This window comes from Onychomys torridus, chromosome 9, assembly GCF_903995425.1.
Source record: "Onychomys torridus chromosome 9, mOncTor1.1, whole genome shotgun sequence".
Taxonomy (NCBI): domain Eukaryota; kingdom Metazoa; phylum Chordata; class Mammalia; order Rodentia; family Cricetidae; genus Onychomys; species Onychomys torridus.
In genome coordinates this window covers 10,436,776-10,453,399 of record NC_050451.1, presented here as the reverse complement: position 1 = coordinate 10,453,399, position 16,624 = coordinate 10,436,776, and the positions used below count along the sequence as shown (strand labels likewise).

Here is a 16,624-nt window from a genome sequence, read left to right as displayed (position 1 = left end):
ATGATATGACATAACTGGCATATAATGAACAAAGCACCAGATATGTCCTGTGGGATGTTTCCTGCTGTTATAGACTATACACCATCGCTGACAGAGGGAATGAGTTTCCTGCATATAAAAATGGGATGTTTAACTATCAGAGGAAATGGGTCTGCTGGTGATATAGATGCGACAGCATAAACTGCCAGAGGATATGGCAATTCTCTTGCAGCTGCAGCTCTCCAATCAGTTCAAAGTAAGCATCTCTAACCTGAAGTAAGCACCAATCCTGAGCTTGTGACTATATAAGGTTGGAAGTCCCCCAGAACCCTAACCACTATAAAAACCCTATCCTGTTGTGACCTGGGGCCCCTCTCACGCCACCACTGTGATGGATGGATGGGGGCTGGGTTTAAACTCTTCGCTTTTGCACTCAAATGGTTTTCTTGGTGATCTTTGGGGACATGCGACTTAAGTGCAACAAGAGGCAGAGTAGCTTGGAAATGCTCTGTTGCACAAGGACAGCCTGAAGCTTGGGGGAAAGGCAAAACCAACCAACAAACAAACACTCTTGAAAGGTCACAAGGCAACAACAACACAAAAGGAAAAACTAGGAGGTAAAACCCTCTAGATTTCACTAATAACAGAATCAAGAATTAGCTTGGCTCTAATCAAAAATTGCCACATTTGTTGAGAATGTTTTTATGGCAATCAGAAAGTCCTGATTTTCAATTGTGGCACTATATTCTCTTGCAATTTCTTCCGAAACTGAGTCTCACTGTGTAGCTCTGACTGTTCTGGAATTCACTATGTAGACTATTGCCATTATTTTCTTGCCAAACCCCCAGAACAATAAATTCAGCCAATGAATACTTAGTTTTCAGTATATATATATTTAAAAAAAAAAAAAAAGTTAGTCATAAAAACTTAAACTTTAGCAGGATGGTGGTGGCACATGCCTTTAATCCCAGCACTTGGGAGGCAGAGCCAGGCGGATCTGTGTGAGTTTGAGGCTGGCTTGGTCTACAGAGTAAGATCCAGGACAGGCACCAAAACTACACAGAGAAACCCTGGGGGTGGAGGTGGGGGGAGCACGGACTTTAACTTTACTAAAACTCTCAAGTAAATTTTACGTATAAATACATTTATACCTAGTACATGTATTTTAATAACAAATGCAAAACACTGATTAGATGGATCCTTTCATCCCATAAATACAAAAGATTTTTGGTCCTGGGCCTTATAATTAATTGGAGGTAAATTAACACATGCAAAACTCACAAATCCCTTAAAATTCACATGATGAATTAAAAGGAGAGGATATCAAGTACATATCACATAGCTCAAGATATCCTGTCTAGCCACAGCTCCACGGGACCCAGCAGTGATGAAAGTCAAGCAATCAACGAAAGTTTGACTAAGTTATACCTCTTAGGGTTGGTAAATATCGTGGCAGCCGCCACGATCATACGATTAACCCAAACTAATTGTTCTCGATGTAAAACGTGTTTTATGATGACTCTCAAATAGAATTAAAATCCAACTTATACGTGAAGATTCATTGTTAAACCTAAATCCAACAACGAAAGTAATTCCAGGCTGGCCTTGAAATCACAGAGATCCATCTGCCTTTGCCTTCCGAGTGCTGGGATTACACCATCACATCCTTCTCTCATTGTTAACAGGGGCCCGCTGACAGTGAACAGAAAGGAAACCTCCGTTGCCCAGCGCTAAAATGGCCGCGTCGGCTTCGCAGCCCACACCCAAAATGAACGCTGACTGTGACGTTTCTGACCTCAAATCACCATTGGTCCCATCCCTAAGCCAAGACCCCGCCTCCCCCACTGCGCCCGCCCTTCCGTCAGAGGCCTGGCCTTGATTGGCTGTTTGGACTATTTGCCTCCTGTCCGGATATTGCGTCACGCAGTGAGCCGCGCAGCTGCGGAGGAGCGGGCAGAGGGAGGTCGCGCGCTCTCGGTTTGGCTGGCCCGGAGGGGAGCCCCGCGGTAGAGGTGACCGGAGCTGAGGTACAGTCCTCCTGGGCAGGGAGCCGCCGAGTCAGCCCCTCGGGCCCCGCGCGGCCCACCTCGTTGGCCGGGCTGAGGGTGCCGTGGGGTGGTGCGTGGACGCGGAGGCTAGCGGTGAGAGGGAAGGACCAGGCGCCCGAGCACCGGTGCGCCAGGAAACCTCAAGAAGGGCCGGCTGTAGTTCGTACAAAACGAGCCCAAGGCCCCGTTTCTGAAGTCCAGAACCCTCCCTTAAATAAGGAGGACACCACGTAAGGCCCCTCGGACTTGGGTCTCCGTGCGGTCAGTAGGCTGAGGAAGCGACAGGTTGAGATGATGTAACGGCATGAAAGTACCAGAAGGGCCCTCGGTTTTTTCTCCCCGCAAGGTCAGATGCCTAGAGTTCTGTGCACTTCATAGTTCCTGTGGAAGACTCTCGGGTATTTTGAAGTAACGGTCTTCACTTTGAAGATCCTGGTTAAGATTTCTTTCTCATTACATCCCCAGAGTTTTAAGGTAAATCTTGAGCGATTTCAAAGTCCCAAGGCTCTGCTTTGGTCCAGTTTTCTTGTATTTACAAATGGAGGAAAAGAGGTACCAAAGGATAGTTAGTTGCCTAAGATTCATCATATCTCATTGGCCAGAAATGTGCATTTAGCATTACAAAAGACTTCCGAGTAGGCATTTATCTGGTACAGTCTTCCTGGAGCTTAGACAATTGGGGGAGAACTGTTTGTTTACCCCGTTGAGGATACCAGGAGTCTTAACAGTAGGGAAACGTAGCTGGGCAATTATGTTTGTTTTGATCGGGTGTTATGTAGTAGTGGAATAAAATAACTTAATTAAATATGTCTGTCGTATCTTAATATTTGAAATATTTACTAGACATTTCACGTGCCTGGCTTCTGTAGATGTCTTTTAGTCTTGTACAGTTTGACCTCAAGTGGTTAATCATCTTTTCCTTGGATAATGTTTTTCCTGTGCTGAAAAATTTCACAGATTCTTTTAACTTTATTCATTGAGTGGTGGTATAAATATCAGTCAACACTACAATTATAAAATCTGTCAGAATTTGTAATTGTGTTAACATAATAACATTCATTCTGCATTGCATGTATCTAATTAAACTGGGATTTATATTGTTGGGTGGCCCATTCAAAATTGGATTTCATGAGTTAGAAGGAACAAGGGGCGGATTCAACATTAAGAGTTAATGAGGCTGCTCTTGTGGGGATTTGTTTTGTTTTGTCTTCTGCAGAACCTTGATTTGTTTCTTCTTTGGTTATTCTATTCCCTTCTCAATTAACTTAATTGTTTTCTCTCTACCTTTTTAACTAGCATTTCAGATCTGCTTAGTGAACCGGTGCGTCACCCACCATGCTGGTTGCAAGGCTCGTGTGTCTCCGGACACTACCTTCCAGGGTTTTCCAGCCCACTTTCACCAAGGCCTCCCCACTTGTGAAGAATTCCATCACAAAGAATCAATGGCTCTTAACACACAGCAGGGTAAAGAATGGTTTTTCAACATGGGTTTCCACCCCCATCCAGGTTTTTTGTTTTAGGATTTCTTTCCTTTTTTGATTGGTTAATTTGTGAGTTGCCTGTGAGATTCTCTGGTTGTGCTTAGCTTACTCTTTAGTGATTACTGTAACAGTGACTAAGTAAAGCAACAGTAAAGTTTCCAGTGAGCGTTCTCCCTATCGATTTACATTATTCCAGTCTCTCCTTATCACAGATGAGAGATTTTATACCTTATGTCTCTTGGAGTTTCTCACTCAGGAAACTGAGAGTAAACATTGGGAAATTGAGTTACATGATACAACAAAAGGATTGTAAGTGGGAACTGTAGTCAGATGCCTAAAACCCAGAGATATTACCGGTTGGTCCAGCTGATCAATTAGTTACTAAAGATGATGTTATCGTTTTTTGCTTAGATGAGGACAAAAATCTGTCAGGTTCTCAAGAAAGACCTATTTTCTTTGGCAACAGGCTTTTTCCTTGGAGACAAGATCTCAAGTCGATAGAACTAGCTGACCTCCAGATAGTGATTTCTCCTGCCATGTGCCGAGATTGCAAGCCAACTAATAGGTCTCTGACTTCTAGCATTTAAATGAGTATACTGTGTATGTTTTTAGGTATGAAGTAATTAAAGAGAATATATAGTAGTTAGAAGTAGATTTTTTTTCCTCTTAAAATAACTTTACTACTACTGGGAAAGAACTAGCTAAATTATTGAGTGCTTTCCTGCACTTCATGAGGTGTTAGGTTCAACCCTCACTGCCTGGGGAATATTGTATAATCATTTCAGAGATGGAGCACAGGTCAACCTACATCTAATTTTAGTTAACTTTTATACTGATACTGTATTAGTGTAAAAAGATCCTCTGTTTTATTGACATACTGTTGGTCTGAATGGTACATGTCTTTTTTGTATATGTCAGGAATATGCTGCCAAGACAAGAGTAAGGATCCACCGTGGGAAAACTGACCAAGGACTGAAAGAGGCAGCTTTGGAACCATCAATGGAAAAAATCTTTAAAAGTAGGTGTAAGTTCAATACTTAACATGAAGCTGCTAGGTGTGTTTAAGAAGTCCATGAACAACTTCCTGAAAATACATTCAAACATTTGTATGTGCATTTTCTGCAAGAAAGGTCACACTTCTAAGGAAATCTGATAATCCAAAAAAGAGTGGTGCTTTGTATTGGGTTTGATATTTGCTGGTTATATTAAGATTTACAGTTTTTAGGGGCAGGGAGACTATTATCATTATTATCTAAAATGGTAGAACCTGTTCAGGAAGTTTGTTTCAGGTTATTTAGAATCTTCATTCAAGCATGTGTTTGTGAATGGCTCAAAACAGATCTATCTTAGTGAAAGCTAACTCATTCAAGCAGAGTCTATGAGCTTTCCTAAGTCCTTTTAAGAGAGCACTGTCTTTTTAAGTTTATATTTATTCATGTGTATGTGTGAGTATCCACTAGGTGTGTGCCAATGCTCACAGAGGCCAGAAGAAGACATCACATATACTGGGACTAGAGCTATAGGTGATTGTATGCCACCCAGAGTGGGTACTGGGAACTGAGCTCAGGTCCTCTGAAAACGAGCAGCTAAGGGCTCCTTAATTAGAGAGTCCTATTTGCAGCCCCTAGGAAGGCATTATCTTAAGTCATTTTGATTCATAGTTTGGATCTTCGCTTCAAAGATTCTGAAACCAGATTGTTAATCTTCCCTAAACTATTTCAACAAAAGCACTGCTACTTAACAATCTTGGAAATACTGGGGAGAGCCCTAATACGTATAATGGAAAGCATTTCTTTCTGATAGAGGCTTGACCACAAAACAGATCATGATTTTCTAGTAACATTCTTAGTGAACAAATTTAAGTTGAAGGGAGTGAGATGTTCTTTATGAGCACCTTTCTCAGAGTTGATAAATTTTCAATATTTTAAAGCAAGAGTGTCTGTCCCTTTGTTGGGCACATAAACATTAATAGCATTTTTCTCTGTTGATTCTGTAGACTCACTTAAAGCTTCACCTGGGTTAATACCTAAGGCACATTGTGGAATGACTGATACCATTTTTTTTAACATTTATTTATTCATCTGGGATATGTTCTTGCTATGTAGACTCTGCTGGTCTTAGATTCATGATTTTTTGCCTCAGTCTCCCAAGTGCTTTAACAGTTACATGTGCCTCTGTACCAAAATGCTCCTCTATTCTTTGCAGTAGTTATTGTACGTTTGTTTCAAGAGTGTCCTTTCCTTCTGGTCTCCTAGTGTTGAGAATTCTCTATATCCCCATGATACTACTGTGAAGAAGCAGTTATGATTTGATCCCTTCCTGAATGTTTTGAATAATTAACCCCAGCACTTTCATTTAGTTGAAATGTGCTGACCCTAGCCTGTGTTTGGTGCTGTGCTTGCAGTTGATCAGATGGGAAGGTGGTTTGTTGCGGGAGGAGCAGCTGTTGGTCTTGGAGCGCTGTGCTACTATGGCTTGGGAATGTCTAATGAGATTGGAGCTATCGAAAAGGCTGTGTAAGTAAATTGTTCCCAAGCAACCATAATCCTTCCTTCAAATAAGGGGTCCCTTTTTTCCCTCATCCTTGAGGCTCTAGTCACTTTCGGAATGCCATGTCTGGTTTTCATTTTTGAATGTGCATAGTTATATAGTCTCTTTCGTTTATTTGTCATAGATTTATTCAAGCTTATATAAGCATCTTTTACCAAGGTTATGCTTTCAGACAAGGAGAAAATGTATTGCTTTTTATCAATGTATGTTTATGTCATTTAATCATAAATAGCTCCAAGATGTGAATATTTATATCATAAATTATTTCCATCATAATTAGATTGAGAACATTGAAGTGATTTATTCCAGAGTCTTTTGTGTCTAACAAATGATTTACTCAGAATTGACACCATAGTTCTGTGAACTAACCTTGTCATGTTTCTTACAGAATTTGGCCTCAGTATGTGAAGGATAGAATTCATTCTACTTACATGTACTTATCAGGGAGTATTGGTTTAACAGCTTTGTCTGCCTTGGCAGTAGCCAGAACACCTGCTCTCATGAACTTCATGATGAGAGGCTCTTGGGTGGTAAGTTAACTACTTGCTATTTTTCTGGGAAAGGTGGTGCTGCTGGGTGATTGGTTGTTTTTGTTGCTTTTGGTATAAAGATCAAAAGATTTCATGAAGTAGTACCATTAATATTTCAATGGTAAAGAACTTGCCTAGAATCTGTTGAACTGTAGGTTCAGTTCTTGATATAGGGAAGAAAAAGAGATTTGCTAAAATCTATATTGTGGGAAATGGAGAGGACATTAAGAATACTGTATTACTCGTTATCAGATGTGTGTTTTAATCAGATCAAAGGAGTTAAAAACTGAACTTAGGAGCAGATAGCAAACAACTTCTGTTTTGTACCCACTTGGTAAAAAATAAAGTAAATGTGCCTAGTGATGATGGCACTTGCCTTTAATCCCATCACTTGGGAGGCAGAAGTGGGTAGATCCCTGAGTTCCAGACCAGCCTGGTCTACAAAGTGAGTTCTAGGATAGTCAGGGCTACAGAGAAACCTTGTCTTGAAGAAAAAAAAAAAAAAACAATCAAAAAACAAAGTAAATGCAAATCCACCTTGAGATCAGTGTGAACTTCCTGTCTCTAAAGGCCAAGCTGTCTGCACTGTCAGAGGAAACAAGTTAACATGGTGCTGCTGCTACTCCTTTGCTTCCTGCCTTACAGGTGCTTTGTTCAGTGGATAGTTCTTTTGTTTTTGGTTGTTTTGTTTTTGTTTTGAGACAGGGTTTCCCTATGTAGCCTTGACTGTCCTGGAACTCGATCTGTAGACCAGGCTGACCTCGAACTAACGGAGACCCACTTGTCTCTGCCTCCCAAGTGCTGGTATGAAAGGTGTGTGCCACCACCGCCCAACAAAGTGGATGGCTATTTCTTAAGCACTTGCTGTTGTGCTAGCTAGCACTGTGTGCTTTCAGGTATGGATTCTGCTCTGGTGGAAGGTAGAGGAAATCTAGAGTGCACCATATTGGATGTGCAATAAGACATAGAAAGTTGAAAGTGAGGTAAAAGTCAGCTGAAAGACTACCTCAGACCATCTGGGCAGTCCTGTAAAAGAGACTTAGTTCTTTTTTTTTCTTATGTGCATTGGTATTTTGCCTGCATGTATATGTGTTGGGTTCCATGGAACTGGAGTTACAGTTGTGTGCTGCCATGTGGATGCTGAGAATTGAACTTGGGTCCTCTGAAAGAGCAGGCAGTGCTCTTAACTGCTGAGCCATCTATGCAGCCCCTGGTATTTAGTTCTTCAGGAGTGTTGCTAGCAAACATGTTTTGTTTCAGAAGAAGACAAGGCCAGTCCAGCAGGACAAAGGAGAAGAGCTAGGAGCTAGGAAGACCTAATGGGTAAAGTGGTTTCCAGTCCCATTCAAGTGAAATTTCAAGTGAGAAGAGATGCTTATAAAGGATATCTTTGATTTCCAAGCTGAGGCAAAGAACCTAACAGAGACCACTGTACAGACTAGGGTGGCAGAAAATGTGATTCTGTTTGAGTGTTAAGAACTAATGTGAGCCAGGCGGTGGTGGTGCACGCCTTTAATCCCAGCACTCGGGAGGCAGAGCCAGGCGGATCTCTGTGAGTTCGAGGGCAGCCTGGTCTACCAAGTGAGTTCCAGGAAAGGCGCAAAGCTACACAGAGAAACCCTGTCTCAAAAAACCAAAAAAAAAAAAAGGAACTAATGTGGGAGACACAAAGCAGGTGCACCAGCTGTGCCTGGAAATCTCAAAATGAGGGATTAAAACACAAACTACACTGAATGTGAGACTGGGTGAGGAAAGAGATGGAAATTAAGTAAACCTGTTTCCCATAGTTGGGAACCCAGAACTGTTAAGTTTGGAATCCAAAACATTTCCTACATTCTATATTCCAAGAGGAGCACTTAAGGTAATATAGACATTACATAGTCTTAAAAGCCATGCTCACCAAGAGGAAAACCATTATAGTACTATAGCCATTTGAACTTAGTCTAAGGACCATACTTATCAGGTGAGTATCCTGACTCTTCTAGCCTAGAGGTTCATGACAAAGAATAGGTGAAGGTGAATTCTGTCTAGGGAAGTCCATTTGAATCAAAGCAAATAGTTTAAAATGATGCTTAGCATAATAAACACAGGAGTATTCTGAAAGAGTAAAATGTACATAAAAATATAATACCAAAGATGACAAGGAAGCTTTATGGTGAGACCATAACCTCTGCATCAAAATGTCACTCTTCTGCTCCTAAGAATAGTTAAGAGAAATGGTTGAGAAAGCTAGGTAAATGTTACAGAAAGGAGGGAAGAGCCTTTTGGAGGTGATACAGATAGATAAGCAGGAAAGCACAGTTTTTCTCTAGTGCCTTTGGAACAGGAGGAGAGACATCTGCCACTATGGGGCAAAGTGCCTACTAGAAAAGCTTCTGAGATGAGTTTAGTCAGTCAGTCAGGTAGTCAAGTAGGGTGGGTGGGTTACTTGCATCTAGAGGTAAGAGCACAGCTTTATGGAATTGGTTCTCCTCTCCTTTGTAGTCTGAGGTTTGAACTCAGATCCTCAGGCTTACCTTTGAGGTTTAGCAAGTAACTTGCCATCTCCCTGGCCTGCTAGGATGTTTTCTGTTGGTTGGGTTGGTTTGTTTTGTTTGGTTGCTTTTGGGTTGTTTGTTTTTTGAGATGGGTCTTTGTATCAGCCAGCCCTGGCTGTCCTAGAACTTAGTATGTAGACTAGCCAGACCTTAATTGAGAGATCCACCTGACCGTGCCTCCCAAGTGCTGGAATTAGTGCATCCTTAAAGGCACGGTGGATACAATTAAGGAAACATTTATTCAGTCCTAGTTCAGTATCATAATATATATAAATGTAGAATGTGGAAAGGTAAAAAGCAAAAAAAGGATTTTTAGAGGAAAATATACAACTAAGATAAGATAAACAACTAGAAATTTCCGTGAACAAGGGATGTGTGGAGCAGTTTGTAGTAATTGTTACTTCATCAGAAAACAATGAAGTAGAATCCATTGTTTGTCAGCATCGGTTTTTCTTGTCCTCCACACAAAAGCAGCTGTTTGATTTTCCTAGGTTTACATCAGGTTGAAAATTACATGTGACAGTAGAGGGCACTCTTGCCAATGTGGTCTGACTAAAGCTGAAATGAACCAGAAACCTAGGTGTACTAGAGAAAAACAGGATTCTGTTTCTTATTCTTCATAGTGATTAATTGTACTTGAGTCTGTGGGCTTCTACTTTAAGGATTTGTTTGTTTGTTTGTTTGTTTGTTTTTAATATGTATTTTCTAGACAATTGGTGCAACCTTTGCAGCCATGATAGGAGCTGGAATGCTGGTACAATCAATACCATATGATCAGAGCCCAGGCCCAAAGCATCTGGCTTGGATGCTTCATTCTGGTATGTTCTGTTTCAAATTCTTATTAAACTGTCTCGTATAGTGTTCACTTTCCTGTTTGTTATTTGTTTGGTTTGTTTTATTTTGTTCAGGTTTTGAGACAGGGTCTTGACATGTGCGCCATACTGGCCTGCAGCTTGCTGTCTTCCTGCTTCAGTCCCTTGACCTTGGCCTTTTTTGAGTGGCTCTTCAGTTGTAAATGACTTGGTAAACCTCATTTTTAGAAAACAGAATTTTATGAAGTCATTGTTGGTGCATTATTGCCAGGCCTTTGCTTTAAATGTATTGGTATTGAAGGTTGGTATTAAGATAGCTCTGAGGTTATGCTGTGAGATACACTGTGTATAAGAAAAGAGCTGAGAGCCAGCAAGGTGCTCAGCTGATAAAGGCATTTGCTGCACAAGCCTGGTAACCTGTGTTCAACCCCTGTGGTCCCCACGCAAAGATAGAAGAGAACTGTAGAGTTGTCCTCTTGCCTCCACAACATGGCATGACGTGTGCCCACACACACACTATGTATACTTATACATGTTTATACAATAGTAGTTTAGAACAAGAGCCAGGTCTGTTGGTGTAAGCCTGTAATCATGCCTACTCAGGAGGCTGATTCAGGGAGATTACAAGTTTAAAGACAGCCTAAGTAGCATAGTGAGACACTATCCTAAAAGACAGATGCCAGGTTTGTAGCTTAGTGGTAATAGGCTTGCTGCACAACGCCCTGTCTTGATCCCCAGCACCATGAAAACTAGGGGAAGCAACTACATTATTTCTGAATTGAAATAATTTCATAACCTGGAATCTTCAGTTGGAGGGGTTCCATTTATGTTTGGTGATTGGCAATAACATATTCCTAAAATAGGTTGTTGTTTTGTTCCTGTTCCTGTAATAGGTTGTTGTTTTGCTCTTTTTTTTGTTTTGTTTTTGTTTTTTTTTTTTTTTTTTTTTTTTTTTTTTTGGTTTTGTATGTATGTGGTTTTGTTTTGTTTTGTTTTTTTCAAGACAAGGTCTCACTGTGTAGCTTTGGCTGTCCTGTGTAGACCCGACTGGTCTCGAACTCAAGGAGATACGCTAGCCTCTTCCTGGTACTGAGATTAAAGCCATGAGCCACTATGCCCACCTCCCCTGTAATTCTTTAGAAGGTTTTTTTGTCAATTCTGACAACTGAAGTTTCTTTCTATGCTCCTTATTAGGTGAGGCAAATCCAGTGCCTGCCTGGGAAGCCTCTACATTTCTGAGTTCCATCACATACTTCCTTTCAGTAATCGTGAAATCTAGTAGTGGTCTCATCAAAATAGTGACCTATACAGACTTTTACAAAGTTACTTGTGGGAGACCAGCTCCCACATTTATTTACCCCAGGGATTCTTGAGGAATGAGGGATAAGAGACTTAGGTAGAAATAAAGAGGGGAGAGAAACAGAAATGCAGGATAGACTCGGGTGGGCCTGGATCCTTATCCACCGGCCCAGAGCTTTATTCAAAAGGGCTTTTTATAATAATGCCAAGGTGAGGAGCCAAGGACCTCCCCCTTGCTAAATACAGCCAAGTGTAGACCCTTCTAAACACCTGGTACTCAGGCCCGTTGTCCAGTCAGCCTCATATGCAGTTCTGCTGGGTAAAGCCACTAAGAAACCTAGAGAGGCTCCAACAGTTACTAAAAATGCACACTACTGTTTGTATTTGAATTGTGACCCAGTGTTGATGTAGTAAAGAATTTGTATAGCCATTGATTGTATAATTATGGATGGTAGGGTAGAACTACCTTAACATGAAATTACTGTACTAACATTATTTAACACAAAGTACAGTGTTAAGATAATCTTCACAGTGACATTATCTCTTTGATGGTCATTTGGTAGATCTCTAACAAGACCTTGCTCTCTCCCCAGGTGTGATGGGTGCAGTGGTGGCTCCTCTGACATTCTTAGGGGGGCCTCTTCTCCTGAGGGCTGCATGGTACACCGCTGGTATTGTGGGAGGCCTCTCTGCTGTGGCCATGTGTGCACCCAGTGAGAAGTTTCTGAACATAGGAGCACCCCTGGGAGTGGGCCTGGGCCTTGTCTTTGTGTCTTCACTGGGTAAGCTGCTATGCTTTGAAGGGTTTGGGTTCCTGAAGCATTAAGATTTATTTTAAAAAGTTGTTCAAAAGATAGACTAATTTGATTGTGTTTATTTGACATCATAAAATCTTAGCTCATGGTTAAGTATTCATTTTAAATACGTCTGAAGTGATCAGCTGACTTAGAAATTACTCTAATGTTGGCACGTAACCCATTAGAGGAAAGGTGATCCATGAGATTGTATAAGCTCCTACTCAAATATCAGATATACCAAGGTAGCTTTAAATAATGGAAACTCTAAGTGCAGTTGCAAGAAATCCCTTTTACATATATATATATAAATACATTCTGTTTTTTCCCCTTGTTTCAGGGTCTATGTTCCTTCCTCCTACCACAGTGGCTGGTGCCACTCTATATTCAGTGGCAGTATATGGTGGATTAGTTCTTTTCAGTATGTTCCTTCTGTATGATACTCAGAAAGTAATCAAACGTGCAGAAATAACACCAATGTATGGAGTCCAAAAATACGATCCCATCAATGCGTAAGTAAACTTTACTGTTACTGCCATATTACATGGATATGGCTTTTTGGTTCTGGTTGTATTAGTTTCACAAGGTACCATCATAGTGAAGTAGCATAAGATAGGTGACCTAAAATTATTCTCCTCAGGCCAGGCATGGGAGGAAAAGGCAAACAGATGTCTTTGAGTTTGAGGCCAGCCTGATTTACAGAGTTACGAGATACTCTGTCTCGAAAACCCAACAAAAAAAAAAAACCTTTTTCAAGGCCAGAGTACTAAAGGTGTGAAGTGAACATGGTGGAGAACTTTGAAGGCCTTGAGAGACTGTATCCTCTGTCTCAGCTGTATATCACTGCTGGTGATCCTTGGCTAGTAGATACCCACCTTCATCTTCACCTGCCATTCTCCCTGTGCTGTATGTCTTTGTCTGTTCTCTTACTTTTTTAAAAGATTTGCTTTATTTTATGTGCATTGGTGTTTTGCCTGCGTATGTCTGTGAGGGTGCCAGATCCCCTGGAACTGGAATTACAGGCAGTAGAAAGTTGCCATGTGAGTGCTGGGAATTGAGCCCAGGTCCTCTGGTAGAGAAGCCAGTAATCTTAACTGCTGAGTCATCTCTCTAGCCCCATTTCTCTTATTTTAAGAAGGCCACCAGACATATCCTATTCCAATATGGCCTCATTCTAACTCACATTGTAATTGTTTCTGTTTTGTTTGTTTTTTTTGAGACAGGGTTTCCCTGTGTAAGCCTTGGCTGTTCTGGAACTTGTTCTGTAGACCATGCTGGCCTTGAACTCACAGAGATCTGTCTGCCTCTGCCCCTGCCTCCCAAGTGCTGGGGGTTAAAGATGTGCTATTACCACACACTTAATTCTTTGAGGACTATATTTACAAATAAGGGCACACAGGATCAGTACTGGGACTTCCAACAGGTTAAATTTTACTACTTCTGTTGGAGTATAGTTTGGGCTCTCTACTTAGAAAACTGATTGCATTGCAGCTGAGTATAGCATTCGGGTATCAGTTACAAGTAGTGTCTGTTAGAAGGCACATAATTAACTGGAATGTTTAAGGAGAGGAAACCAGTTCTGAAAATATTCTTCCTTGTGTTTGTGCTAGAGACATTCAACTTTAGTTGACATTCAATAATATAAAATAGTGTTTTCTCTTTTCTTGGATTCTGCCTAGAGTTCCAGAGTGTCTCTCACATTTTTAGTAATGCTTTCCTTTACTAAAAATAAAAAAATGTTTTTTAAAATGTTGCTATAACACTTGGAGTTTTATAGCAGCTTTCTTAAAGGGGATGAAATGAATATATTCTATTTGAAAATGCCAGACTGTCTTGCAAGTTTTTAAAGGTGTGTTTCTTTGATTTGTTTTGGTTATGCCATTGTCTAACACTCAGGTTTGATCCTCATAGTAGGATTTCAGAGAATACATAATCCTTTTAAAAATTGTGTTCTGCATTTAAAAGATGATTCTTCTTGAAGGAAAACTGAGCATTGATCTAGTTTAGGACTCTAGCTGACTTTTAAACATTGTATTTTTAGTTTCTATCTAATAACACTAGGAATAATGAGTATTATTTTTCCCATTTTTTTTGTACTAAGAAATAGATTGTCATCTTTATTATTAGAGTCACATCTTTCTATAATTTTCTTTTCTAGGATGTTGACAATCTACATGGATACATTAAATATATTTATGCGAGTTGCAACTATGCTAGCAACTGGAGGCAACAGAAAGAAATGAAGTAACCACTTGTGGTGTCTCTGCTCACTAATGCTTGCTTGCTTATTAGGAGCAGATAGTCATTACAGTTTGCACTAGCAGAACTCCTCTGAGGTGTGGAAGATAACCTGTCACCATGTTGAAAATGTTCAGTAATGTCACCCTTCAGGCTTGCTTTTTCTTTTAGAGAATAAACTCAATAGGTGTCTTTCAAATAAGCACATATATTTTTACCTGTCATATTTGAGTAATTTAAAAATGCTTTGATAAGTGTGGGAACTAAATGTGTTACAAGATTTCAAGTTTTTTGTTTTTTTGTTTTTTTAATTTATTGGATAGGTAAAATTTAGCAAATTTGTGTGTCTTCATATTTTGGGGAGATTGCAGATTATTTAAGATCAGAGGTTTTGGTATAGCGATCAGAGAAAGGTAAAAAGTCACCTGTAGTCATATTTTGAATGCTTAGGAGAGCACTGATTATGGTGAGCCAACGAGAGACATCTGAGATGTGGAAACTATTGACCACTGTTCATGGTCTGTGACTGAAGACACAGATTTTTCTTTCCCGTGTTGACTACTCATTGTCAGGATAGTCCAGATTGTTCATCCTTCAGAGACTCCCTGGTGGAATTATGTGTATATGAGTTTTACTGTGAAATCATATTAAACAAATGTCCTTAAAACTATACTCACTATTAACATACTCCAAAGCACGAGATTTGTTTTCAAATATATGGTCTATTTGTAGTTGCAGAAATGTGATGAGTGTTTTCTCAGTGTCTAATTGAAAGCATGCTTGCTTCTGTCATCACTGTTTTTTTTGACAGCTGTCAGGAAAGCCTCTTTGTGGCTTATGCTAAGATTGGGAGCCTTTTTTCTTCTAAAACTGTTGACTTCCTATGTTCCTTCTCAGGTAAAGCATGAGCAAACAAAGCCAACTTAGTTGACCTTGGGAAAGATTTGACTGGAACTACAATGGGGAGGCTTTAGCCTCCCTTAGCACTTTCTTTCCATGTACACCAGTGACATGTGTAAGGTTTTGATACAGGTCAGTTATGCGGGGGTGAGGGGGCTTCAGTGTAGTCTGTATGAATATATACACAATTGCTATTTTTGAGAAATATTTATTACAGTAATCAAGAAATGACTCGTTTCATCATTTTAAAGTACACAGAATGCTTATTTCTAAAATAAAAAATTCTAGCCAGATGGTGATTTCTGTACGTTTTTCTCTCTGAAACCTCCACCCCACTGGAGTCTTGGGTAAGAAAGCAACCTGGGCTTTTGCCCCTCAGTACCTACTGCAGTCTGGTAAGATGGGGAGACTTGTGGCTGGGTGGCCTGTCTCCATTTGGATCTCAACTCAAATTTTCACTGATTTCTTAATTGATGTGGGACAAAGTACCAAACCCAATTTCCTTGTCTGTAAGATGGAGACATCTACCCTGTGGGGTTAAGGCTAAACTCAGACAAGGTTGGGCATTGTCTGAAATTTAGCTGTTGCTGCTGTTTTTGTTTTTTTCCCCTTAAGTAAAAAAGACTAAATGCCTAATTTTTGTCTTTTAGTCTCCATAAAGTTTCACTGTCATTTTAAGTTTAAATCTTAAACCACCTAATTGTTTTCAGTTGCAGTTTAGAGCCCAAAGTTTAATCCTTCATTTTGTATAGTTACTCAATAAACAACAGTATGATTTCAACAGCGGTGTCAGGTAGAAATTGATAAGATCAAGGGTTCTTTTGCATGTGTGAGTATGCACATGTCATGGTGTCCTGTGAGCCTGTGATGATCAAGACAGCTTGAAGGTTCTCTTCCTCTACTATGTGGGTCATAAGGTTTCAGCTGAAGTCATCAGGCTCCGTAGCATGCACCTTTTACTCACTAAGCTATTTTGCCTGCTGTCAACTGTTTTACTTTATGATAGTATTTTATAGCACCTTCATTGCTGAGACAGTGAAGATTGTAAAATGAGTTATATAAAATGTGATTAGTTACGCAGTGATTCTGAAATGGTAATGTAAAAACCTGGTTTCTTGGATCTTGATATAATCTTGGTGGATGAGTAGGTATTTTCCTCACAGAATAGAATTGACCTGCAAAATAATAGATTTTCGGCAAAAATGGAAGTTTTGTGTCACTTGAAATCTTAAGTTATAACAAATAGATGGTTAAAAATCATAGGTCCTTGGGATTGCTTAGAAGGGTTTTGTTTTTTAATTTGTTTTGGCAAAGCTTGGAGGCATGTAATTGCCAAAGTAGTGTACATCAATTTGTTCCAGTCAATGGCAAACATGTTTGTTCTGTGCTTGGGGATTTTTGTTTGTTTAGTATTTGAAAGTTGTTTTTGTTTAGTTGTTTGGTTGTATGGTTTGTT

At 40.0% G+C, this 16,624-nt stretch overlaps 1 protein-coding gene across 1 annotated transcript; it reads left to right on the top strand.

Moving 5' to 3' along the window:
* Nucleotides 1–1,878: 1,878 nt before the first annotated feature.
* Ghitm (growth hormone inducible transmembrane protein) lies at nt 1,879–15,461 on the top strand. Its single transcript, XM_036199516.1, has 9 exons — nt 1,879–2,006; nt 3,324–3,491; nt 4,427–4,526; nt 5,913–6,024; nt 6,447–6,588; nt 9,835–9,943; nt 11,830–12,018; nt 12,371–12,542; nt 14,189–15,461. Exons 2-9 carry the CDS (start codon nt 3,363–3,365, stop codon nt 14,271–14,273), a joined length of 1,038 nt encoding a protein of 345 aa, XP_036055409.1. The 5' UTR covers nt 1,879–2,006; nt 3,324–3,362; the 3' UTR covers nt 14,274–15,461.
* Nucleotides 15,462–16,624: the final 1,163 nt, after the last annotated feature.